Here is a 26,071-nt window from a genome sequence, read left to right on the forward strand (position 1 = left end):
TTCAGAGAAATAGGTGGATCCAACTACACCTTTTTAGATCTATAAGCACCATTAAGTGATAAATTTAGGCCACAATTATGTTTTCAAGTAGATATATTAATATCTGGATGTGTTTTTTTGTCATAGTGATATAATACAACTTACACTACCAAGGTAAATGAAGGAAAGATTTGACATATTGCTTTGTTTGCCCACTTTTAGTTGACCTATGACAGTCTGGAATAATGACAAAAATGTTAATGCCCAAAATAAAACCATTAGAATTTCTATGCTTTTCTGTTGCTGTCAGTCCTTCATTTGTAATAGACTGCCCTTCAAATGCTAATTTGTGTTAAAAAAGTAACTCTTAGGAAATGCTTCCAGTTCATATTGGGATATGACTTGCATTTTGAATTTTCAGTTAAGAAATACACTTGTAAACTATGAACACAAGTCCTGCTTCAGCAGTGAAAATTGTAATTTGATGTTTAATTACCAATTTGCAAAATAAAATCATGCATTTATAAACATTCCACAAAATTTTTAAATAATATCGTTGATGTCGTTAAGAGGAAAGGGATTTTGAATACAAGTAATGCAGAACTGTTCTTGTTTATGAAAGCCAAATCATAAGGTCTTTAACAATTGGCTCTTTTTCTTTTCAGTTTATTGCAGAGATTGTTTTTGCTGTTTTGGACTGTCTCAACCCTTGCTGATGACACTAGGCAGCCTCAGATCGTATTACTAAAACCTGTTTACCTTAGCAACAAGCTAACTTGATTTTATTACCAGAAAATGGATTATGAATTCCCAATTATTAAAATGTTGGTTTTCAAATAATCAACTTTTGTCTTTAAGGTTTTTGGTTTTTTAGGTTATAGTTACATGCAGGATAGAAGTGTACAAAAATATTAAGCAGAGAGTAAGGAAAAACAATTTTTGTACAAGAGAGAAGGGAATATTTAAGATTACAGGGGTGTGGACCTTGTTGGGGTCAGGTAGAATTACAGATACACTACGCCATAACTTTGGAGAGTATTTCTGGATTTTGACTGGCATAAAAATGGAATTTAAAGTATCATATAACGCTCCCTGTGGCCCAAATAATGTATTTTATTTTTGACCTCTACAATTCACAAAACCTTGTGTGAAAACTTTCATACTAAAACTACAACAAAAATAATTTTAGCTGGAAATGCTCCAACTAGTTTAAGTAATACTGTAATCGGTGCAATCATGACTTTAATTTGGTTGAACATTGGGAAAAATGGGAAAAAATCCCCTTATACATGCACACACGCTCCTAAAACATAATAAAACATGCCTTGTATTTGTCAAAATGGAACCTTGGGGCTGCCCTTTGCCCTCCTTCAGATATCACTTAACTTTTTCTCTAGTTATACTTAAGTATTTCAGAGAAGTGTAAACAAAATTTACCTTTCAGGCTCTTATTTTACGGGTATTTTGGCTAGACTGTCATCCATGTTAGGTATGGAATATGCAGCATGAGCCGTACATCTTAAAATCTATTTGACAAACCTTTGAAGCATACTACAAGGCTGTTTGGTTTTACAAGTGCAGAAACCAAGATCTGGGAGGGTGACTGCCCAAAACGCAGCTGCTGCATGGCTGCCCCGGGATCCCCAAGGCCAAGCTCCAGGTGCAGGTACGAGGCATGACGTCACCGGTGGTGCCAGGCGGCGGCTCCGAGAGCTGCGGACGTGGGCTGGGCCGGAAGCGGTGCTGCTGGCGGCCCTCCTCGCTCCGCCCCACGCGAGCTGGTCGCTGAGTCGCCCAGGCCGCGGTCTGCCAAGCGGGAGTGGGGGGCGAGGCGCCGGCCGGCCCCGCCCCTCAGGCAGGTCCCACCCATCAAGCCAGCCCCACTCCTCCTGCCTTGGCGTGGCCGGGCGGGGCGCGAGGTGGGCGCTGCCGGTGAGTGCCAGTTCGTGACGGCCGGCTCGGTCCGCGCCTGGGTGGGGAGGCGGAGAATGGAAATGGGCTTATCGGCCATTACGTTCTATCTTGCCAGCGCCAGCAGCCCTGTAAGCGGTGACAACGATGGACCCGGAGCCTCTGAGCCGTGCGGAGGGAGAAGCAGTAGGAGCCTCTGGAGCTGCGGCCGCCGCGACGTTCCGGGAATCGACTCGGCAGGTAGGTGGGGCCGGCGAGGGAGGTGGCGGCGCGGAGGCTGGGGCTAGGAGAGACTAGCTGAGAGGAGACAGCCCTCGTCCGCCGGCTGCCCTCTTTGGCCTGCGCGGTGTTGTGTTCCTCCCAGCAGGCCGCCCGCCGGAGGTGCGTTTCGGGGTTCGTCCTCACTGTATCCTCGCCTCTGCCCAAAGGCACCGGCTTGGGGCAAGGGGCGAACGCCTCGCCACAGCAGGGCGTCCCTCACCAACCCTTTCCGCTGGCAGCTCTGCGGACTGTGGGGGGCTCCCGGGGGTGCTATTCCAGCTTGGGGTCTGCGAGCGAGGAACGAAGGCGTGGCTCCGAAAGGCTGTCCTTAGAGTAGCTGGAAGCCAGGTGACGGCGGCTTCAGACACTTCTCTGCCTCTCCTTGTGCAAGCGCCTGAGTTGTCTTGTTTGTGCCCTTTGGTTAGCTAATAGCAACTATGTGCTGAGCGTTTACAGGCTTTCTTTCACTTAATCCTGATAACTTCTGCATGATGTGGGCGTTATCCCCATTTCACTCGCAGGGTAACTAAGGCTCGGAGCTGCCCAATAGAAGCATAATGGGAGCCACATTTTCTAGTAGCCATTACTTAAAAAGTAAAAAGAAATTTTAATTTTTAATTGTATATTATTAATATTTTATTAACCTAATTTAACAAAAAACTTAAATATGTAATTAATGTGAAAGTTAACAATGAGATCTTTTACGTTCTTTTTGGTACAAGGCTTAGGAATCCTGCGTGTGTTTTAGACCTACTGCACATCTAAGTTTGGGCTATCCTCATTTTAAGGGAGCATTAGCCACATGTGGCTAGTGGTTACTGTGTTGGACAGCAGAAGTTGAGAGAGGTAAGGTCTGGAGGTTTGTTTTGTTTTCAGTTTGATAGTTTAAAGTAGTAGTTTAGGGGAGCCTAACTGGCTCAGCTGGTGGAGCATCCAACTCCATCTCAAGATGGTGAGTTCAAGCCCCACTTTGGGTGTGGAGACTCCTTTAAGAAAAATAATAAAGTGTTCCTTTATTTAAAAAAAAAAAACGTAATAGTTTAGGAACTTTGGCCAAGTAAAACTAATGAAGAAATTGTTTCACCTGAAACTAGCTTATTAGTACAGTGTGGGCCATTAAGAACCTCGAGTTGCTCCTATGTAGAAATCTTTCCACCTTCAGTGGAAATGAAGCTTTTTGGGTAGCTTCAGTTTTGAGACTAACCACCACCTGAATGTTAGTAAGACATTTCCCCCAAACTACAGTTTCCTAGGGAATAGTGCGTGAATGCGAGTGTAGCTTCTTGTAGTATAGAACGTAGTTTGCATGAACAAAAACTTTTCTCCATACTAGTTTTTATATGGAATTTCTTGTTTTTCTCCTACTTGAGAAGGAGAAAAGTCATCAGCGAGAAGGAATTCAGGGGCAACACTAATTGATTAGGGAGCCTCTTTTCATTTTCAGTAGAGACCTGTTGCTGACAGGTACATGTGAACTGGACCTTTAAGTCTGTAGTGTTCGATATATTTTCATTTGGTTTTTCCTTCTGTTGTTATCATTGTTTTCATCACTGCTTCAAGCTTTGAATCACTCTAATAGCAAAGTAAACATACCTGTGTTGATTTATCAGCTAAATATTGTTTGAAGAGAGGCTCTTTGTTTTTTGGTTTAGTGATATTATATTATTTTCAGATTCCTGGTTGAAACATAATAAATATCTAAACAGTAAAGGAGGCTGTTGAACAAAAAGTAGGAAGTCATAAGAATACCCCCATCGCCAGTATCTCACATTCACTTTCACCAAAAGTAAGTTTCTGTTGTGATCATTCTGAGATTTCCTATACATACATAGTCTCTTCTGCATTAAACATAAATAGGTTCATACTATGCAAACGGTGTTCTGACTTTCCCTTTTTTGCTGTCTCATTCACATTCCTGAAACAGAAACATCTCTGGGAACCCCAGATCTATGCCTTTGAGCATATTTAGAGCAAAGAGGCCCAAGTGGGGACTTGGGTGGAAGGAGAGCCTCCTGTCCTTGATCAGTTGTCTGAACTGAGAAATTCTAAATGCAGTGTAGGGAAAGGAGTAAGAAATAGGAGCTTGGCTTTGTGTTTAGAATTTCACCTCAAATCCGGCCATTCAGTACCTGTTGTGATATCCTATCAGGCAGGTTCTTTGACTAGACTTTTAACCAAAATCTGAGCCTCGATATTATTAAAGGAGTGAAAATTTTAGTGCTACACATTCATTTTTGTAGCACCTCTGGTACCAAGAACTTATGATGTGCTAGGAACTATCTAGTGAAGGATACACACTCTGCCTACTTCCATGTTGCTACCTAGTTGGGGACGGTGACACAGAATAAATTCCATGATGTGCAGTACATGTTTTAAAGAAGTTCTTGGTGCTATGGGACTGTGTAAAAAGAAAATTGCCGTTAAAACCAGGCCCCGAGGAACTAGATAAGTTAATTTACAGTCTAGTCTGGTTAACTATAAAATGTGAATTGACAATGCATCTATTAATTTCCTGATGTTAGGAACCTCTTTTTTCGGATCTTTGGAATTTGTTAAAATGGAATTTGTATTATGGACAGTGAAATTTTTCTTACTAAGAGGTTTATTGTTTATCAGTAAAAAAGAAACATTTGCAAAATTCAGAGAATCACTTTCATTTATAATTGTTGGGAATTTTGCACCAGACTATTTTCATTTTCTGGTTGGTTTTACTCATCAATGCCTCCCTTCACTGTTCCCCCTTTCTTTTTCCCTAGAGGTTGGAATCACATGTCATAAACTGTCTTTCACAGGTTTTTTTACTTGCCACTCTCGTTCCTTAAGATGATGGGTTGACCAAACTATAGCCTATGGGCCAGATTCCCACTAGCCACTATATAAACTTTTTTTGGAACATAGCTGTACCCATTTATTATGTATTGTCCATGGCTGCTTTCACAGAGTTGAGTAGCTGTGATAGAGGCTATATGGCCTGCAGAACCTAAAATATTTACCATCTGACCTTTACAGAAAAGGTTTGCTTATTCCTGTTTAAGAAGATAAACCTAAAACTTGGGTTTTACTGTATCAAAAATTAATATTAAATTTTTAAAAGGAAGCCATTAGATAAAAGTCTCTTTAATAAAAATCTTTATATGAAATGTTACTAGAGCAAATAAAATGCCATTTTTAATTCTATATTGTGTGTAGAGAATATTACTCAAAGTTTTGTTTAAACTTAACCTCAGTGTTGGAATGAAAAATATGAATCATGTTTCAGCCTTCACCTTTGCAGGTTTTAAAAAATCTTTTGGAAGGAATATTGCCAAGAATCACAGCTAATGGAGATAGTAGCTAAGTTTAAACTAATTGTTATGAACCAGCCAGAATGTTTTGATGTATTCAAGTTGTCCAAGGAAGGAAGGTAAAGTAGTTGAGGCAGTGAGAGATATGCCTTCTCCTTTGCCTTTATCTAAGAAAGGAAAAATTAAGCCGATGAGAAATTACCAGAGGGAGCAGTGAGAAGCTGCTTCTGCTCTAATGGGGGTGGAACGGGACATGGTGATGTGCTGTGAAAGGTCTCAGCTCTGTCTACCAACAGGGAATGTGGCTTTGGCATCAGATCCATCCAGATAGTGTGATGACTGGAGATAAAACCCAACTCCTCTGACTTTCCCTTACTTGTGAAGGGATCCGCAGAACTGAGTAATGGTTCAGAAGGAAATACTGACATCAGAACACCTATAAACCAAATCTTATTTCAAGGGGAAAAATGAAATTGAGTAGGAATGGCTCACTGTGCCTAGGGACCAGGTAAACCTGGTGGACCATTTGTTGTCCATTTTGTTTGTGGACATAATAAATGGACTGGTCTTCCTTTATTAAGGGCCAGGATTTGTTTGAACCTTCAAGACAGGGTAGGGAGAATTGTGGCTTTTGTTTTTTCAGGTTAATCCAAAGATAGCCGCTGCTCTCAAGATTTTCATGATCTCAGTTCACTGTACAGGAGTCGTAGATGCTGTCAGTGATGTCTTCGTGTGTCTTGGAGCAATGTATGTGTTCTTTGAGTTGGTTATAGCTGGATTCAAATCCTGGCTAATGACTAAACTTACCTTTGGGAAGTGAAGAACAGAGAGGCCATATATTTTTTCAAAGAAGGAACTTAGAGGATTAGAGGAAATAATGCAAAAGTAAAGTTACTTATATTTGTATAACTGGGCAGTTCTAGTCCACTATTTTTATCAGTATAATCCCATCTCTGCAACTGCAGTTCAAAGAATTTTCCTGTTGGTTGAACAACATTCATGGTTTTAAATTGTTTGGTCATATATACAAGTGTAAGACTCATTATAGAGGACGAAATTTTTGAACTCTGGACTATTCTAGAGAATCCCACCAATGTGGACTCTAATCGTGGGAGTCCTGTAGTCCTATATCATTTCGTTCGTTTAGTCATAAAATTATATCAGTAATACATGAACATAGTCTCATCACAAAGCAAAGAAAACAACAAAATACAAAAAAAGAATAACAGGCCCCCTTGACTACTCCCTTGCCTCAACCTCTGCCCCTGTCTTAGTACCTGTCCCTAGGAGTAACCACTTGCCAGATTTTTCTTCACAATTGCACTGGCCTTTTTGAAATATTCTAGTAAGGAGATGAAATAAAGCCTTTCTTAGGAGTTTAAACTTGAGGCAAGATGACAGTGAAAAACCTTGTCCTCTCCCACAATGTGCATTTACTCTGAGTTTGGAACATGGCTATATATGTGAAGTAAAATTAGTATTTCCCTAGGAATGAAATTTGAGTGTAATTAGAATTCCATACACACTGTTATACTGAAATTTGTAAAATCCTTTTACTATCAGGAAAACTGTTGTCATCTATACATTATTGACTAAGAAATATGGAAATTTAGAGAGAGAACACTTATGGCCTGTTTTCCAGATTTGATTTACAAATGAGTTTTATTTGGACTGCACAGTTTAAAATTTTTTTTCGGTTTGAATGTCTTCATGGGGGATGCTTTCAACCCAGGGTCTACCCTTCCCTATATAGTTTTGCTCACTTTTGGTACCAGTTGGCGTTAAAAAGCATTTTAATTAGGAACTTTTGGGTAAAGGAGAGATACAGAGTTAAGTTATACTAGTTTTGTTTTGCCCACACATAGCTAAGCCCAAATCCAGAGATGTAGAATTCTCTGCCATGAACTGTTATTTTATTTTACGTCTCTACTGTATGTATATGTGCATCTATATGATTTTCCTTTGATATTGTACATTAATCCATAATTAGCATTATTCTTTAAATGAGTGAAGTCCAGAGTATCTTCACATATTATATAGCATTGGAATTGCTATGACTTGAAGTGCAGTGCTTGATTTCTTAGCTGTTGACTTCAAGAACGTTTATTGGTTAAGTTCTATTTTTTACCCTCAGTAGTGAGTGTGCATGTGTTTGCTTTATTATTCATTAAACTCCACATTTATGCTGACACTCTTGTGTGTATGTGACCTCTTTTAAAAAAACATTTAAGGATTGGTTTATGTTTCTTAATTCCCTACAATACAGCAACTAAGAATCTTTTCGCCATTTGAAAGATTAACCTCACTTGAAACTCATTATCTTATTATTGACATTAGATGAATAGTGAAAGAGGCTTTGAAAATGTAGAACTCGGAGTCATAGGAAAAAAGAAGAAAGTCCCGAGGAGAGTCATCCACTTTGTGAGTGGTGAAACAATGGAAGAATACAGCACAGATGAAGACGAAGTTGATAGCCTGGAGAAGAAAGACGTTTTGCCTACTGTTGACCCGGTAAGTTTGATACTTCTGTCAGTGGTTTTTAAAATTGATTTGTTTCCCCTTAAACATTGAATGAAGGGGCCTTTTGAGGTTTAAATTAACTATATATTGATTATCAAATTATACATTATGATTTTGGTATAAAATAGTATTTTTACAAATATGGATGGAAATATTTCCTGCATTTCAGTAGTGTGAAATCATTTGAGTGTCAGAATTCTTTGTCAGTGTAGCTAGGTTTCTTTAAGAGTTATCTTACTGAAGAGTGTTTGAATTCCAGTCCCTTTGAATTAAGGACTATAATAGTTTCCACCTAAAACTTAGGATTTGTCAGTTCTTTTTATATTGCCTCAAAGTTTGAGTAGAAGATGGGAGTGTACAGGGATGCCTGGGTGGCTCAGTTGGTTAAGCATCCGACTTCGGCTCAGGTCATGATCTCATGGTTCGTGGGTTCAAGCCTATGGCGGGCTCTATGCTGACAGCTCAGCGTCTGGAGCCTGCTTTGGATTCTGTGTCTTCCTCTCTTTCTGCCCCTTTCCAGCTTATGCTCTCTCTCTCTCTCTCTCTCTCTCTCTCTCTCTCTCTCTCTCTCTCAAAAATAAATAAACATTAAAAAAAAATTAAGAAGAAAAGAACATGGGAGTGAATAGTTCTTAATTTTATGTGCCTTATCAGCTAACTTTAAGAATTTCTAAATTATACATGATATACTATAAAATTATAGGACTAGCTGTACATTCTTAAAAAGGAGTGTTGTCCTTCTAAGTAGGTTTTTGAGAGTTTAGTTGATCAATATTTACTGACTTTCTAATGGGTTCTCTTTCAGGCACTGGTGATACAGCAATGGGTACATAAATTTCTATTACATGCTAGTGGGCAGACAGGTAATAAATACATACTATAATTATTAGACTGAAAATTGCTATAAAGAAAATAAACCAGGATAACAGGATAGAGAATTATTAATTTGTATTCGATTTTAAAAATGTTATTACTAGTTTTTTATTAGATTCCACACTTCATAAATTTTGGTTATTAAAAAAACATCAGATCCAGAGTCTCTACTATAGAATATATTCAAAGGACTGTGCAGTATACTCTGATGGCATTTCCAAATGCATGCAAAACATTGCAGAGGTGTTTCATGCATTGGGAGAATTGTTGGAATAAGTGTTTTTCTTTTAAATTAATTTGAAGGGATTCTTATTTATATACATTTTGTATATATGTTTGAATTTAATTTAATTTAATTTAATTTAATTTTTATGTTTATTTATTTTGAGAGAGAGAGAGCATGAGTGGGTAAGGAGCAGAGGGAAGGGGAGAGAGAATCTAAAGTAGGTTCCATGCTGTCAGCATGGTGCCTGACGTGGGGCTTACAGACTGTGAGATAATGACCTGAGCTGAAATCAAGAGTTGGTCACTTAGCTGACTGAGCTGCCCAGGTTCCCCTTAAAAGTCATTGTCTCAAAAGTTGCTCTCTACTTACAAAGAAACTGATAATAAAAGCATTGTGTAGAAACGAATACATTCTTACTACTTTCCTAAAGATTAACTCTTTTTTAAAAAAGCTTTATTGAAGTGTGCCTGTGTGGCACAGTCAGTTGAGTGTCCAGCTCTTGATTTCAGCTCAGATCATAATCCTGTGGTCATGGGATCAAGCCCCACATTGGGCTCCACACTGAGCGTGGAGCCTGCTTAAGATTCTCTCCCTCCCTCCCTCCCTCCCTCCCTCCCTCTCTCTCTCACTCTCTCTCACTTTCTCTCCCTCTCTCCCTCAACCCTTACTCTCTCTCTCTCTCTAAAAAAAAATATTAAAAAAAGGAAATAAAAGATTCATTGAAATACAGTTCACTTGGCATACAATTCACTGATATAAAGTTACAGTGACCTGGCATTTATTTATTTATTTATTTAAATGTTTTATTTATTTTTGAGAGGAAGTGCACAAACAGGGAAGGGGCAGAGAGACAGAGAGAGGATCTCAAGCAGGTTCCGTGCTGTCAGCATGGAGCTCAAACTTACAAAGCAAACCATGAGATTATGACCTGAGCCAAGATCAAGAGTTGGACACTTAATCAACTGAGCCACTGAGGTGCCCCAGGTCTTTGATCTATTTTGAGTTAATTTTTGTATATGGTTTGAGGTAAGGGTCTAACTTCATTATTTTGCATGTGGTTTTCCATTTTTCTCATTCTTTTCTCATTGTATGATCTTAGTATTCTTGTCAAATTTGATCATAGAATGTGGTTTTATTTCTAGACCCTCAGTTCTCCTCCACTGATATATGTATATATGTCTTTCCTTGTGCCAGTACCACACTGTCTGGGTTACTGTTGCCTTATAGCACATTTTGAAGTTGAAGGCATTGAGACTTTCTACTTTGTCCTTTTTCTCCCAAGATTGTTTTGACTATTCTGGGCCCCTTTCAATTCCATATGAATTTTAGAATCAGCTTGTCAGTTTCTGCAAAGAAGTTAGCTAGGGATTATGTTGAATCTGTAGATAAATTTTAGAGCATTGATGTCTTAAGACTTTTGATTCATGAATCTTTAAGTTCTTTAGATCTCCCTTAATTTTTTTCTATACTGTTTTGTAATTTTCAGAGTATAAGTTTTATATTTATTTATTTATTTATTTTATTTTATTTTATTTTTTTAACGTTTTTATTTATTTTTGGGACAGAGACAGAGCATGAACGGGGGAGGGGCAGAGAGAGAGGGAGACACAGAACAGAGTATAAGTTTTATACTTCATTCTTAAATTTATTGCTAAGTGTGTTTTGTTGTTTTCTTTTCTTTCTTTTTTTTTTTTTTTTGATGTTACTGTAAGTGGAATTGTTTTCTTACAGTTTTCTTCTCTTCCAGTCTGGATGCTTTTTATTTGATGTTCTTGCCTAATTACCCTAGCTAGAACCTGCATTACAATGTTGAATAGAAGTGCTGAGAAGTGGCCATTCTCATCTTGTTCTAAATCTTGCGGGAAACTGTTCCATCTTTTACTGTTAAATATGATGTAGCCATGAGTATTCTGTAGATTCCCTTTATCAGTTTGAAGAACATCCCTCTATTCTTAGGCTTTTTTTTTTTTTAAATCATGATGCAGCCTTGAATTTTGTAAAATGCTTTTTCTGCATCAATTGGGATGGTTTTGAGATTTTTGTTCTTTATTCTATTGGTATAGTGACATTGATTTTTTGGATGCTAAACAAGCCTTACATTCTTAGGGTAAAACCCACTTGATCATTGTATATAATTATTTTTATATGTTCCTGATTTGGTTTGCTGGTAATTACTGTGAATTTTTGCACCCATATTCATAGAAAATACAGGTCTGTAATTTTCTTGTAAGGTCTTTGTCTGGTTTTAGTACCAGAGTAATACTGGCCTCCTAAAATGAGTTGGGAACTGTTGCCACTCCTGGTTTTTTGGAGGGGGAGTAGGGGGGAAGAGTTTGTAAGAATTGGTATTCTTTTATTTTTTTAAGTTTATTTATTTATTTTGAGAGAAATCAGGGAAGGGACAGGGAGAGAGGGAGAGAGAGAATCCCAAGCAGACTCTGTGCTGTCAGTGCAGAACCTGATGTGGGGCTCGATCTCATGAACTGTGAGATCATGACCTGAACCGAAATCGAGTCTGATGCTTAACTGACTGAGCCACCCAGGTGCCCCCAGAGTTGGTATTAATTCTTATTTAAATGTTTGGTAGACTTTGCCTGTGAAGCTGCCTAGGCTTTTCATTGTGTCTGGGTTTTGTTTTTTTTGTTTTTGTTTTTGTTTTTTTTAAAGTTTATTTATTTTGAGAGAGGGAAAGAGTGCAAGTGGGAGAGTGGCAGAGAGGAGGGGGAGGGAATTCCAAGCAGCTCCACTGACAGTGCAGAGGATGACTTGGGGCTTGATCCCATGAACTGTGGAGTCATGACCTGAGCCAAAATTAAGAGTTGGATGCTTAACTGACTAAGCCACCCGGGCACCCTGTGTATAGTTTTTTTTTTATTATTATTACAAAATTGTCTTCTTTCTTTTTAAGTCCATTGTGGCAGTTCTGTTTATTTCTTATAGGTAAGTTATCTAATTTGTTGTCATGCAGTTGTTCACAGTATTCCTTTATAGTTTTTTCTGTTTTTTCATTTCTGATTCTAGTAATTTGGGTCTTCCTTTTTCTTGGTCAGTCTAGCAAAAGATTGATCAATTTTGTTGATCTTTTCCAAGAATGAGCATTTGGTTTCATTGATTTTCTCTTTTATTTTTTTTCTCCATTTCATTAGTTTTCACTCTGGTCTTTATTATTTCCTTCCATCTGCTTGCTGTAGGTCTAGTTTGCCCTACTTTTTCCAGTGTCTTGAGGTGGAAGGTTAGGTTATCTTCTTTCTTAATTAGCTATGAACTTCCCCTTCTAAAAAAAATTATTTTGGAGAGAATGTGTGAGCAGGGGAGAAGGGCAGAGGGAGAGAGAGACAGAATCTCAAGTAGGCTCCATGCTCAGCCTGGAGCCTGACACGGGGCTCAATCCCATGACCCTGGGATCATGACCTGAGCCAAAATCAAGAGTTGGTCATCCAACTGACTAAACCACCCAGGCGCCCCTGAAATTCCCTTTTAGAACTGTTTTAATTACATCTCATAAATTTTGTGTGTTACATCTTCATTTTCATTCATCTCAAAGTATTTTCTCTTTGACCTATTGGTTTTTTAAGAATATGTTATTTATTTCCCACGTATTTCTTTTTTTTTAACTACTTTTTTTTTTAAGTTTATTTATTTTTGAGAGGGGGGAGACAGAGAGAGAGAGAAAGAGAAAGCATACAGGAGGGTTAGAGGGAGAGAGGGAGGCGGAGAATCTGAAGCATGCTCTGTGCCATTAGCTGATTGCGGAGCTGGAATCCACTGACCGTGAGGTCATGACCTGAGCTGAAATCAAGAGCCAGTTGCTTAACCCACTGAGTCACCTAGGCGCCCCTATTTCCCCCATGTTTCTTAAATTTTCACATTTTTTTTCTTTCTTGATTTCTAATTTCACCCCCATGTGGTTGGAGAACATACCTTGTATTCTTTCTCTCCTTTTAAATCTATGGAAGTTTGTTTTATAGATATCAGCATCTGGTCTGTCGTGGAGAATGTTCTGTACATACTTGAGAAAAATGTATATTCTGTTGTTGTTAGGTGGTGTGTTCTATAGATATGTTAGGTCTGGTTGGTTCATAGTGTTTTTCAAGTGTTCAATTTCCTTGTTGATCTGCCTGATTGTCCTATTCATGATTCAAAATGGGGTGTTGTCTCCAGCTGTTATTGTTGAGTTGTCTATTCCCTTCATTTCTGTCAGTTTTTGTTGAGTCCCTCTTCTGAATTTTTCACTTTAGTTATTACACTTTTCAACTACAGAATTTCTATCTGGTTCTCATTAATAATTTTCATTTTTTTATTGATTTTGTCTTTTTAAAAAAAAATTTTTTTTAACGTTTATTTGTTTTTGAGACAGAGGGAGACAGAGCATGAACAGGGGAGGGGCAGAGAGAGAGGGAGACATAGAATCTAAACAGGCTCCAGGCTCTGAGCTGTCAGCACAGAGCCCGACGCGGGGCTCGAACTCAGGGACCGTGAGATCATGACCTGAGCCAAAGTCGGACGCTTAACCAACCAAGCCACCCAGGCGCCCCTGATTTTGTCTTTTTGATTCAACGTTGTTATTCCTTCCTTTATTTCTTTAATTATGTTTTCCGTTACTTTGATGTTTTTTCTGTTAAATCCAACATCTAGTCACCCGTGGGTAGTTTCTGTTGCCTGCTTTTCTTCCTGTGTACAGAGTATACTTCTCTGTTTCTTTGCATGACTCTTAGTTTTTTGTTGGAAATTGTACATTTTAGATAACATATTGCAACAACTCTGGGTACTGCCCCTTGCCTTCTCCCTCTCCTCCCTCCCACCCAGTCTTATTATTTGCTTGTGTTTTTGTTTTGTTCTGTTTAGTGACTGTTGGATTATTTTAGTGAAGTCTGTCTCCTCCCCATGTCCTGTTCTCTCCTACAAACTAGCTGGCCTAAAAAAAAAAAAAAAAGGGGGGGGGGTTGGCGCCTGGGTGGCTCAGTCGGTTGAGCATCTGACTTCGGCTTAGGTCATGATCTCACAGCTCATGAGTTCAAACCCCATGTCGGGCTCTGTGTTGACAGCTCAGAGCCTGGAGTCTGCTTCGGATTCTGTGTCTCCCTCTTTCGCTGTGCCCCTCCCCCATTCATGTTCTGTCTCTCTCTCAAGAATAAATAAAACATTTAAAAACGTTAAAAAAAAAAAAAAAAAACTAGCTGGCCTATGGTTTAGCCTGCATCTTTATAGACTCTAAGAACTTCCTCTCAATTAACTTTCACCATAATCTCTACTGATTTTGAGAGCATCCTTTGGGCTTGAACTTTTCCAGCTCTGTTGCAAATGAAGTCAGTTCCTTTGGGAAAAGATTAGGAACTATCTGTTTTATGGCTTATTCTCCTGGGCAAAATCTCTTAACCAGAGCTCTGAAGTTGGTGGTAGGGGCAGTGGTGCATTTCTGAGTGACATACATACTTTTTTTGTTTTAATTTTTTTTTTTTTGACGTTTATTTTTTTTTGAGACAGAGAGAGGCAGAGCATGAACGGGGGAGGGTCAGAGAGAGGGAGACACAGAATCCGAAACAGGCTCCAGGCTCTGAGCTGTCAGCACAGAGCCCGACGCGGGGCTCGAACTCACGGACTGCGAGATCATGACCTGAGCTGAAGTCGGCCGCTTAACCGACTGAGCCACCCAGGCGCCCCAAGACACACCTACTTTAAGAGCTGACTGCTTGGTGGAGGTGGGGAGCCTTAGATCTTTTTGGTTTTTTTCACTGCCTCATGAACCGGGCCTATTAGTGCCCCAATACTCTTAGTGGCACCGTGCCCATGGTATAGCCTCCATTCCATGAATGGGGACTGACAGAAGGAATCCCCTACCTGTCAACTGCATTTACCTGGAACTTAGTCTCAATAATAGGTGGCTTGTGGGGAGGATCGGAAATGCTGATTGCTGGCCTATCATGCAATATTTGTCCTTCTGAGACTGGCTTATTTTATTAGCATAATGTCCTCAGTTTCATCTAGGTTGTTGTATATGATAAGATTCCCTTCTTTTTTACGGTGAATTTTTGAATTATATGTATACACCACAATTTCTTTATCCATTCATTTGTCAGTGGACATTTAGGTGTTTCCACATCTTAGCTGTTGTGAATAATGCTACAGTGAAGATGGGAGTGGAAATAACTCTTCAAGGTCCAGATTTCAGTTCTTTTGGGTAAATGCCAATATTGTAAATGGGAAAAACAGCAGGATAGAGAAAGTATGACAGTGTTGTAAAAAACATACACACTTAGGAAAAGACTGAGAAAATAGTATACTAAAATATTAATGATAATTATTTACAGGTAGTGGAAAAATGGGTGGCTTAGATATTCTTTATATTTTGCCCCATTTTCTAAGTATTATACAGTAAATAAGCATTACTTTTGTAATCTAAAAGTAAGTTGTTCAGTCCCAAAATATGTATGGAACCACAAAAGACTCCCAATAGCCAAAGTAATGTTGAAAAAGAAAACCAAAGCTGGAGGCATCAAATCCGAGACTTTAACCTGTATTACAAAGCTGTAATCATCAAGACACTACGGTACTGGCACAACAACAGACATATAAATCAATGAAATAGAATAAGGAAACCCAGAATGGACCCACAGATATATGGCCAGTGAATCTTCAACAAAGCAGGAAAGAGTATCCAGTGGAAAAAAGACAGTCTCTTTAGCAAATGGTGCTAGGAGAACTGGACAGCAACATGCAGCAGAATGAATGTGGACCACTTTTACACCATACACAAAAGTAAATTCAAAATGGATGAAAGACCTAATTGTGAGACAGGAAACCATCAAAATCCTACAGGAGAAAACAGGAAGCAACTGCTTTGACCTCGGCCACAGCAACTTCTTACTTGACATGCCTCTGGAGGAGGCAAGGGAAATAAAAGCAAAAATGAACTATTGGGACCTTATCAAGATAAAAAGCTTTTGCACAGCTGGGGTGCCTGGGTGGCTCAGTCAGTTAAACGTCTGACTACAGCTCGGGTCATGATCTTATGGTTCGTGAGTTCGAGCCCCACATCAGGCTCTGGGCTGTGGAGCCTGCTTCAGATTCTGTGTCTCCCTCTGCCCCTCCCCTGCTCGCTCGCTCTCTCTCTCTCTCTCTCTCTCTCTCTCTCAGAAATTGAATAAAACACTAAAAAAAAAAATCTAAAAAAACCAAAAAACTTCTGCACTGCAAAGGAAACAATCAACAAAACTAAAAGGCAACTGACAGAATGGGAGAAGATATTTGCAAATGACATATCAGATAAAGGGTTTGTATCCAAAATCTGTAAAGAATTTATCGAACTCAACACCCAAAGAACAAATAATCCACTGAAGAAATGGGCAGAAGACATGAATAGACACTTTTCCAAAGAAGACATCCGGATGGCTAACAGACACATGAAAAGATGCTCAACATCACTCATACCAGGGAAATACAAATCAAAACCACAATGAGATATCACCTCACACCTGTCGGAGTGGCTAAAAGTAACAATTCAGGAAACAACAGATGTTGGTGAGGATGTGGAGAAAGGGTAACCCTCTTTCACTGTTGGTGGGAATGCAAACTGGTACAGCCACTCTGGAAAACAGTATGGAGGTTCCTCAAAAAGTTAAAAATAGAATTACCCTACAACCCAGCAATTGCACTACTAGATATTTATCCAAAGGATACAAAAATGCTGATTCAAAAGGCTACATGAACTCCAATGTTTATAGCAGCACTATCAACAAATAGCCAAATTATGGAAAAAGCCCAAATGTCCGTTAACTGATGAATGGATAAAGAAGACGTGGTATATATATATACAATGGAATACCACTCACTCAATGAAAAAGAATGAAATCTTGCCATTTGCAACAATGTGGTTGGAACTGGAGGGTATTAAGCTAAGTGAAATAAGTCAGAGAAAGACATCACATGATTTCACTCATATGTGGAATTTGAGAATCTTAACAGATGAACATAGGGCAAGGGAAGGAAAAATAAGGTATAAACAGAGAGGGAGGCAAACCATAAGAGACTCCTAATACAGAGAACAAACTGAGGGTTGATGGGGGTGGGGAAAATGGGTGATGGTCATTAAGGAAGGCACTTATTAGGATGAGTACTTGGTGTTATATGTAAGTGGTGAATCACTGGATTCTACTGAACCAAGACTACACTGAATGTTAACTAATTTGAGAATAAAAAGTGAATAAAACATTTAAAAAATAATAAAAAATAACAATAAGTTTAAAAACCAAAAAGCAAGTCTCAATAGTTCTCTATTAAGGAAGAGATGGATACTTTATGCAGGAAGAGATTGATACTTAAATTTTTGTAGAAAAAATGAATCAGCTTGAGTTTGCATCATAAACTGGAAGTCTTGAAGACCAAGATCTAGTCCATTTTTCTTATTACTGGGATGGTGGTGGCGGTAGCGATGCTGGCAGTAGTGGCAAGGTTCCATTGTAGGCTCTTGAGTCATCTGTCCTTTTGATTCAGTGAGGTCAGTGTTTAAACAAAGAGCCCTATACGTTCATTCTGTATAATTGTGTGTGATGATAGATGTTATTTGGGGATCCTTATCCGGTTCCTCAGCTCTGGAGCAGGTTTGACTTTTTGGTAGTCACCACATGGTTATTAGCAATTGTTCTCTCTAGAAACAACCCCAGGAGAATTGGTCCACCTAGAAATATATGCTTTCCTTCAAAAGCCTGCTTAATCCCTTTCTAAGTAGTTTCTTGGCCCTATCATTATAATGTGTTATAGAAACTGGTTCCATTCCCTAGATTACTGCACTGTCCCATTTGCTGGAAGGACTATAAGGTAAACATGAAGGGGGGCCTGGGTGGCACAGTCGGCTGAGCGTCTGACTTCGGCTCAGGTCGTGATCTCGCAGTCTGTGAGTTCAAGCCCTGCGTTGGGCTCTGTGCTGACAGCTCAGAGCCTGGAGCCTGCTTTGGATTCTGTGTCTTCCTCTCTCTGCCCTTCCCCACTTGCTCTCTCTTTCTCTCTCTCTCTCTCTCTCTCTCTCTCTCTCTCTCTCTCTCAAAAATAAGCATTAATAAAAAAAGGTAAACATTAAGATGAGAGCCTCTTAAACAGAGTCCCTAAAATAACCCTTATCCTCAAATAAGAGAGATGCTTCCTGCTCTGAATGTAGAAGATATACATATATTAGATTTGATTGAGGAAAACATAAATATACAGTATTTTCTTAGTTGAATGTATTTGCTTGGACACTCATTCTTGTGTAAATAGAAGTGGAGGAGCTAACTCACTTCTGTGTCTTTCCAAGAATCCTGTCACAGAAATTCGCTTACCCACTTTTCATGAGAAGATTGTGTTATATGTTTCCCCCTTTTCTCTTTAGTTTGTCTACCCAGTTACAGATATTCCTGTGTTTGCTGTTTTAATACCCTTATAATCATGAACATATCTTAGCTAAGAATGTTATCTTTTTTCTCCTTCCTGGAAACAGTATTAAAATAATAATAATAATTGTTATTTGATTGATTGCTCTCTACTTCCTTTTGGTAAACAAAAATATTGGTATAGTGAAGCATGCTTATATTACTGATTTCATCCACAGAGGCAAACTGTCATCTGTGTGGCAAGCTTCACAGAAGTATTCTGTGGGAAGTGCAGCATCAAGATTAACAATGGAATTGTACAATGTAGATTGCATTCTACCATTGGTCCTATAAATAAATATACAGTCAGCTTGTCTTGGGCTATATGGTCTAGTCCCTTTATAACCTTTAAAGAAACAGAAAAACTCATCTTGTTGCTTATTGGTCATTTATTTTCCCACCATTGAAAGTTCATTTGATATACCCTTACTTATTCTGCTTCATTTATCTGAATCTTAATTTGCCTACTGTATCATAAAGTATGTTGTACTGTATGATTTAAAAAATGTTTTTGAATTAATTTATTTTTAAATTTACGTCCAAGTTAGTTAGTATATAGTGCAACAGTGATTTCAGGAGTAGATTCCTTAATGCCCCTTACCCATTTAGCCCATCCCCCCTCCCACAACCCCTCCAGCAACCCTCTGTTTGTTCTCCATATTTAAGCATCTCTTATGTTTTGTCCCCCTTTCTGTTTTTATATTATTTTTGCTTCCCTTCCCTTATGTTCATCTGTTTTGTATCTTAAAGTCCTCATATGAGTGAAGCCATATGATATTTGTCTTTCTTGTACTGACTAATTTCGCTTAGCATAATATCCTCCAGTTCCAACCAGGTGGTTGCAAATGGCAAGATTTCATTCTTTTTCATTGCCAAGTAATACTCCATTGTATATGTGTATATCACATCTTCTTTATCCATTCATCCATCGATGGACATTCGGGCTCTTTCCATACTTTGGCTGTTATTGATAGTGCTGCTATAAAAATTGGGGTGCATGTGCCCCTTCAAAACAGCATACCTGTATCCCTTGGATAAATACCTAGTAGTGCAATTGCTCGGTCATAGTGGTAGTTCTGTTTTTAGTTTTTTGAGGAACCTCCATACTGTTTTCCAGAGTGGCTTCACCAGTTTGCATTCCCATGTACTGTATGATTTCTTAAGGTCCCTTTCTATTTATTGCATCATCTCTCTGATACTGTGCTTATCAATAATAAAGACAAAAAAAACAGCAAGACAGGAGAAAGGCTATAGATTGTCAATGCATAAATAATCAAGACTATGACTTACCAACTCCATTTTTAGGGGCTGCTGCTTTTTTTGGTTATTCCATGGGTTTAAGGTGGTGGTAGTTAAATGGGTAAATATAAAATGTCTTTGTAGAATTCTCTCTATAAAACTTTTAAATTTTTAGTTGGATTGTAGTCTATAGTACTATTTATAGAATGTTTTATGTGCCAACCAAGTATTTGATTACTTCATTCTGTCCTAAATATGCAGAATGAGTTTAGGTATGAATGTTGCTAACCTGACTTCTTGTTGCAGACAAAACTTACCTGGGGCCCCTACTTATGGTTTTACATGCTTCGAGCTGCCACATCAACCCTTTCAGGTACTACTTTTCTGTTTGAGTATTGTATAACTATTATAATATGCTCCAAAAACAGGAGCTTTGCCAAATGGGGTGTTTCCAAAGTGAAGGAGAAACAATAGGGAGGTAATTACTTTACTTTCAGCAGCTAGCTAGCATTAGAAGATGTTAATCTAATCTTCAGCTTCCGGTTGTGGTGTTTTTTTTTTTTTTTAAAGAACTGAAAAATGGCTTTATTAATTTATTTTATATTAATTTTTGTGTTTTTGAAACTTAGTTCTGTCAGCAGCTATTTTGCTATTTTGTTACATGATTTCCTACTGATACTGTTGTCATTCTGTCTGCTTATTCTAGAGCCTGTAGTTACAATTCATTTATATTTTAATTTCATTAATATTTCATATCTTAAGTTGAGCTGTAACTAAGTCATATTTGAAGGAAATGAATTCTCACCTTATGACTTAATCATGCTAACTTTAAACATAGGTTTTTAAATCATAAAGCTTTCCTCTGTTTCCAGTTTTAACTCCCTCATAGCTTCTGTCATTTTCTGCTTTTTACTAGAGCTAATTTTGAACAGTAATTCATACAAGAAACGTTTACTGAGCACTTAATATACCTACACAGTGTGGTGTAATGAAAAGAACATGAGCTTTACATTCAGAGCTGGATTACATTTTGGATGTGCTTCATCAGCCCTTCTGAGTCTAACCTTTCACAATGCCTGGCATGTGGCAGCACTCAGTGAGTGTTAGAGAACAAGCCCTTCCTCTCCTACAGCCTAATGGTGTCCCAACTCTCTAAGAGTATATGTTTTTCTTTAAAAAATAGACACATAATAGATAATTATAATACATGGTGATATGGGTTATAATTAGAGGTATAAGGAGAGTGTTGTTAGGAACAGAAGGAGCCACTACTGCCTCTTGGGGAAATCAAGGAAGATACACAGAAGAGATGTATTAAGTGTTCATAATCTCCCTGAGGGCAGAGACTGTAACTTTTGTATTTTTACAGTGTCTTGCACATAGAAAATACTTAAGAAAAGTTTATGGAATTGTGTAAGTCATCTCACTTTTGTATCCTTAGTGTGTGACTTTCTTGGAGAGAAGATTGCATCTGTTTTGGGCATCAGCACCCCTAAATACCAATATGCCATTGATGAGTATTACCGGATGAAGAAGGAGGTGTGTCTCCTTTTTACATTTTTTTCATTCAGTTCGGTTTACTGTGGACTTCATGGGTTGTGTAATGAGCATATATATCGTCCTTAGCTGCCCAAAAGAGAGCTCCCTTAGGATAGGCATTTCATTCTAGTGTTATTAATTTATCAACTTAGATATTTTTAATTTATGTATTTTTTAATACTGAAATTTCTCTAGGATCTTGGTGTGAAACTAAGCTAGATTTCATTGTGCTAGGTGTTATGTGAGGTGTTATTTAATCTTCATACATCTCTCTTTGGGTTATTTTTGCAATTTTAAGATGAGCAAAGAAGACTTAGTCTCTATACTTAGGATATATAGATGTGGAGGGTTAGGTGCACAGAAAATTACAAGTATTAGAAATGTGTAAGTGCCAGTTGTTAAGGCACAAAGAGGTGAAGCAATTTTGTCTGCAAATGTAGTGAGGTCTTAGGGTGGGGGTAAAATGGGTTGAGCCTTGAGGAATGAGAAAAGTTTAGCTCTCAAGAGCATGGGCTGAAGAACCAAAGGGTCTGAATTCGAGTTTTGACTCTGCCACTTCTAACTTAGTAACCTTGAGCAAGATGCTTAACGTCTGTAAAGCCTCAGTTTCTTTTTTTTTAAATTTTTAAAAATGTTTATTGATGTTTTGAGAGAGGAAAACAGAGTGTGAGTGGGGGGAGGGGCAGAGAGAAGGAAACACAGAATCCGAGGTAGGTTCCAGGCTCCGAGCTGTCGGCACAGAGCCCAGTGCAAGCTCGAACTCGTGAACTGGGAGATCACAACTTGAGCCAAAGTCAGGCACTTAACTGACTGAGCCACCCAGGTGCCCCATGTAAGCCTCAGTTTCTTCATCTTAATAATCAGAAGTGTGGCATCCATGTTCAGGGTTGCTCTACAGATTAAATGAGTTAATATGTAAAATGCTTAGAAAAAGCACCCAATGTATATAGATGAGCATGGGATAAATATTGGAATCTTTTATTATTTTCCTTCAAGCAAATGGGGAGGGCAGCTCAGCTAAAGCTAGAGTGTAGAGGCATGAAGAGAAGTCATGTATCTGGAGAAGTGGCAAGAATAGTACTTTGTCACTGGAGCAGAGTGCAACGGGAGAGTGCCTAAGGCAGCTTACTTTATATTTGTTATATGGTTTCAAAAATGTTTTATGAACACATGAGTGTTTTTAACACTACCAGCCTTGTTTACAGCCTCATTACCTCACCTGGACTATTAAAGAGTCCTAAGTGTTCTCTTTTTCTTGTTTTCTCTCAAGCAAGCTCTAGAGTGATCTTGACAGGTTACTTATTCTGTACTAACTACCCATATTGTGTTGACTGATACAATTGCCACTTCTTCCATGAATTTAGTAGTTCTGGAACTAGAAATTACTTACTGTCTAAATCTCTATAGCGCTTATTCCTTTCTGTCTTAATACTCTTTTTACATGTCTTAACTTCCCTCCTAGATTGTAAACTTCTTGAGGGCAGTGACTGCCTTATCTGTATACAAGCTGCTTACAGAAGCATTAACCATGTTATACCATTTAGTGAATAGACCACCCTATTCCACTGAATAGGCTGATATCCTATAATTGAAGTGATACAGTATTTAGCAATTAAAAAAATTTTTTTTATGTTTATTCTTGAGAGAGTTAGAGCATGAGTGGGGGAGGGGCAGAGAGAGAGACACACACACAGAATCTGAAGCAGGCTGCAGGCTCTGAGCTGTCAGCACAGAGCCTGATGCAGGGCTCGAACTCATGAACCACGAGACCTGACCTCAGCTGAAGTCAGACACTTCTTCAGCTGGCTGAACCACCCAGGCGCCTCTAGCAATTTTTTAATTTAGATTAGAATCTGAAAAGATATAGCCTTTGTCAAAGTTAATTCAGGTCCCATCTAAGGGAAGCAGTGCTGTACCGTGTTTTAAAAATAACATCACTTTCTTTAAAATGTCATATAATAGTTTCCATTTCAGTTTGGGAACAGGGGACAGGGAGGTAAGTCTTGTCTTAATTTGACCAAACTGAATTGGACATGACACTAATGTTTTAGTTTAAAAAAAACAAAGGCACAAGTAGTTGAAAGCAGGGGAACAAATATTTCTTCTGGGCATTTATATTTCAACAATTCTTGATATTTCCTCTTTTTAGGAAGAAGAAGAAGAAGAAGAAAACAGGATGTCTGAAGAAGCAGAAAGACAGTACCAGCAGAGTAAACTGCAAGCTGATTCCATTGTCCAGACGGATCAACCAGAAACAGGGGCATCCAGTTCATTTGTGAATCTCAATTTTGAAATGGAGGCAGACTGTGAAGTAGTTATGGAAAACAAACAAAATCCAGTGTCTGTCCCACCATAGAATGAAATGACTATCAAACTTCAAACTCTAGGGTTTTTATAATACCAGGAACTTTCACATTCTTTATTCAGTGGGACTTAATACAATTATTTATATTTTAAATTATTATCTGGAAAGGGAGAAATGTTTCTTTATTCTTAGGGTCTATCTAGCAAAAGCCAGATCTGAAATTTGGGCATTTATATTATGCTTTTACTGTATGTCAAATTAGTGCTTTGGTTTTAAAATATTCTTTAAAAAAATAAGGACATTCTAGAGCCGTAATTGCCAATTAAGAGTTAAATTATCAAACGTGTCAGTTATTTGTGTTTGTAAGAAAAAAAATAGTTAAATTACTGATTAAGACTAATTGGAGCTGATCTTCCTGGTCTCAGATTAAAATGAGGACTTTCCCCCATAGATTTTCTCATGTTGTCTTACATTTATACACCTAACCATTAATTTCATACTAAGGATGGTTTACCGTGTGTAATAAAAGGAGCAAGACAAAAGCACTTTGATTTTTCTTTCCTTGAGAATATTTTATGAAAAGATGATAACACCAATTTTAAGATGGGTTTACTTTTTTTAATGCAGGTTACTACTTAATCTTTTTCTTTTTCAGTACTCAAATAACTAGCTTTGAAAATTATGTTAAAAACACTAGTTACGGAATGAATTTATTAACGTGTTTGTATTCAAGTGGTAACACCTAGTGGTTATCCACGTGGCATCCTGGTTTTGTCACTCAGTGGACCCTGAATGCTTCCTATGGGATAAGTCGTTGCAGTGAGGTGGGCGGAGTAAGGGACAGATGAAGACTTAACCCTTCAGGGGCTCACTTTTGAATATTGTATAAGGTGCCATGGTAGCATAGTGGTGACTGGTTATTACCTTTTCAAAGTAACAACAGTAAAGTGGACAATTTACTTAACCCAGGTATGGTCAGTTCTCTAGAGTCCACTGTGCTATTGGCAAAACTTAACAAAAGTGTAATATGAAACTGATTTTGAAAATATTCCTAAGTATGTGCTCATAGTCTTACAGATATCTGTATGACTGATTTAAAACTAAATGTGGGTAAGGAAGAATGTGTGGAGTATTTCAGAAACGCTGCTCTTAAAAGCTTTTTCACAAACTTAAAGCTTTCAGAGATTAATGGTTGTTCAAAACAGCATTAAGCTTTCAGTCTTAAATATTTTTATATAAAATATGGCTTCAGAGAAACTCTAACATAGGGTACAGTAGGCCTGTTAAGGAAATCTTTTATCAGTGAACACGAACATCTGGCCATTAAGTTCTTCAACTAAAATTTGAAGGATTTAGGAAAGATAATTTTTCATCTGGAATCTTCAGTTACAAGGATTTGTGGTATGGTACTTCATGGTATATGATGGTAATTTTTTGGTCATGGGTGTAAACTCTTTAATTTAGTACTTAAAGGATTAATCTTCAGATTATGTAATTAATGTCACCATAAACTTTAGTTTACCAGTAGCGCTAAAACATGTTAACCTGACCTCCTCCAATTTGTTTTAAACTTCATTTGAGATAGGACCTCTAACTCAGATATTTATTGGTTTATCCAGTGAAGGCATGCATATCTAAAGATGATCTGAATCTTCTCTCTTGAAAGGCACTAGGTCTGAAAGTTTACCTAGAAACTCTTCTGATTGTAGTAGAAGGAAGATGAATTATGAAGGTTTTGTTTCTTAAATTTCAATTTCTCTACTTGTCCAACAGTGGCCAGTTTGTAATGTTTATATAGTTATTCACTGTGCCTTAAATTTTTATACTTTACTTATGCAAACTATAAAATTTCCCAGAAATGCATTAAATGGTTTTGTCTTATTTTTAAGCCTCTTTCACTTTTCCTTCCTTTTCAACTCTTTTTATAATTACTATTTCCTTTGGATCATAGTTCATGATATTTTGCCCTCTTCTAATCTTTCTTCTCATAAACAAATTAAACACAGAACAGTATAATTGAGAATCTTTACACTGAATTAATTTCTCTAACAAAATCCTTAACGAAATGGAGTTTTGTACAGTGTAACCCTGGTACTGGTTAATAAAGCTAGACAGATTTTTAAAAATAGTGTTTTTAGTTGAAATATTAACTTGAATACTTTTTATTGAAACATCCTAAAAAGAAACATCACGTCCAAAGACTTCTAACCCAGAAATGAAATGGCTCTTGTCTAATGAATGGGTAAGTTTATAATCTCTGATACACTTAATGCTTTAGAAGACTCAAGGTTAAGTGACCACATATAAATAAATTATCCCTCAAATATGCAAATTATTAATGTCTAATGTCAGAAATATCCCATGAAAACTTCATTTCTGAAGATGATATAGGTTTAAAGTGGACTCCTACCTTTACCAAATCACACTTGCCTTACTTGAGCTAAGTGGAACCAGAATTTACTACCTCCTAAAACATTTCATCCTATTGCTTTCCAACTACTGCAAACAAAATTCCAATAACCAGAACATTTGC

General features: G+C 37.9%; 1 protein-coding gene across 1 annotated transcript; it reads left to right on the forward strand.

Moving 5' to 3' along the window:
- Positions 1-1,952: 1,952 nt before the first annotated feature.
- Positions 1,953-25,401, forward strand: FAM177A1 (family with sequence similarity 177 member A1). The gene is given in 6 exon segments (XM_011283187.4): positions 1,953-2,024; positions 2,026-2,130; positions 7,773-7,946; positions 20,001-20,067; positions 21,136-21,233; positions 23,383-25,401. Coding segments are annotated over 6 exon segments (708 nt in total). The 5' UTR covers positions 1,953-1,967; the 3' UTR covers positions 23,590-25,401.
- Positions 25,402-26,071: the final 670 nt, after the last annotated feature.

The sequence above is a fragment of the Felis catus genome, chromosome B3 (assembly GCF_018350175.1).
Source record: "Felis catus isolate Fca126 chromosome B3, F.catus_Fca126_mat1.0, whole genome shotgun sequence".
Taxonomy (NCBI): Eukaryota; Metazoa; Chordata; class Mammalia; order Carnivora; family Felidae; genus Felis; species Felis catus.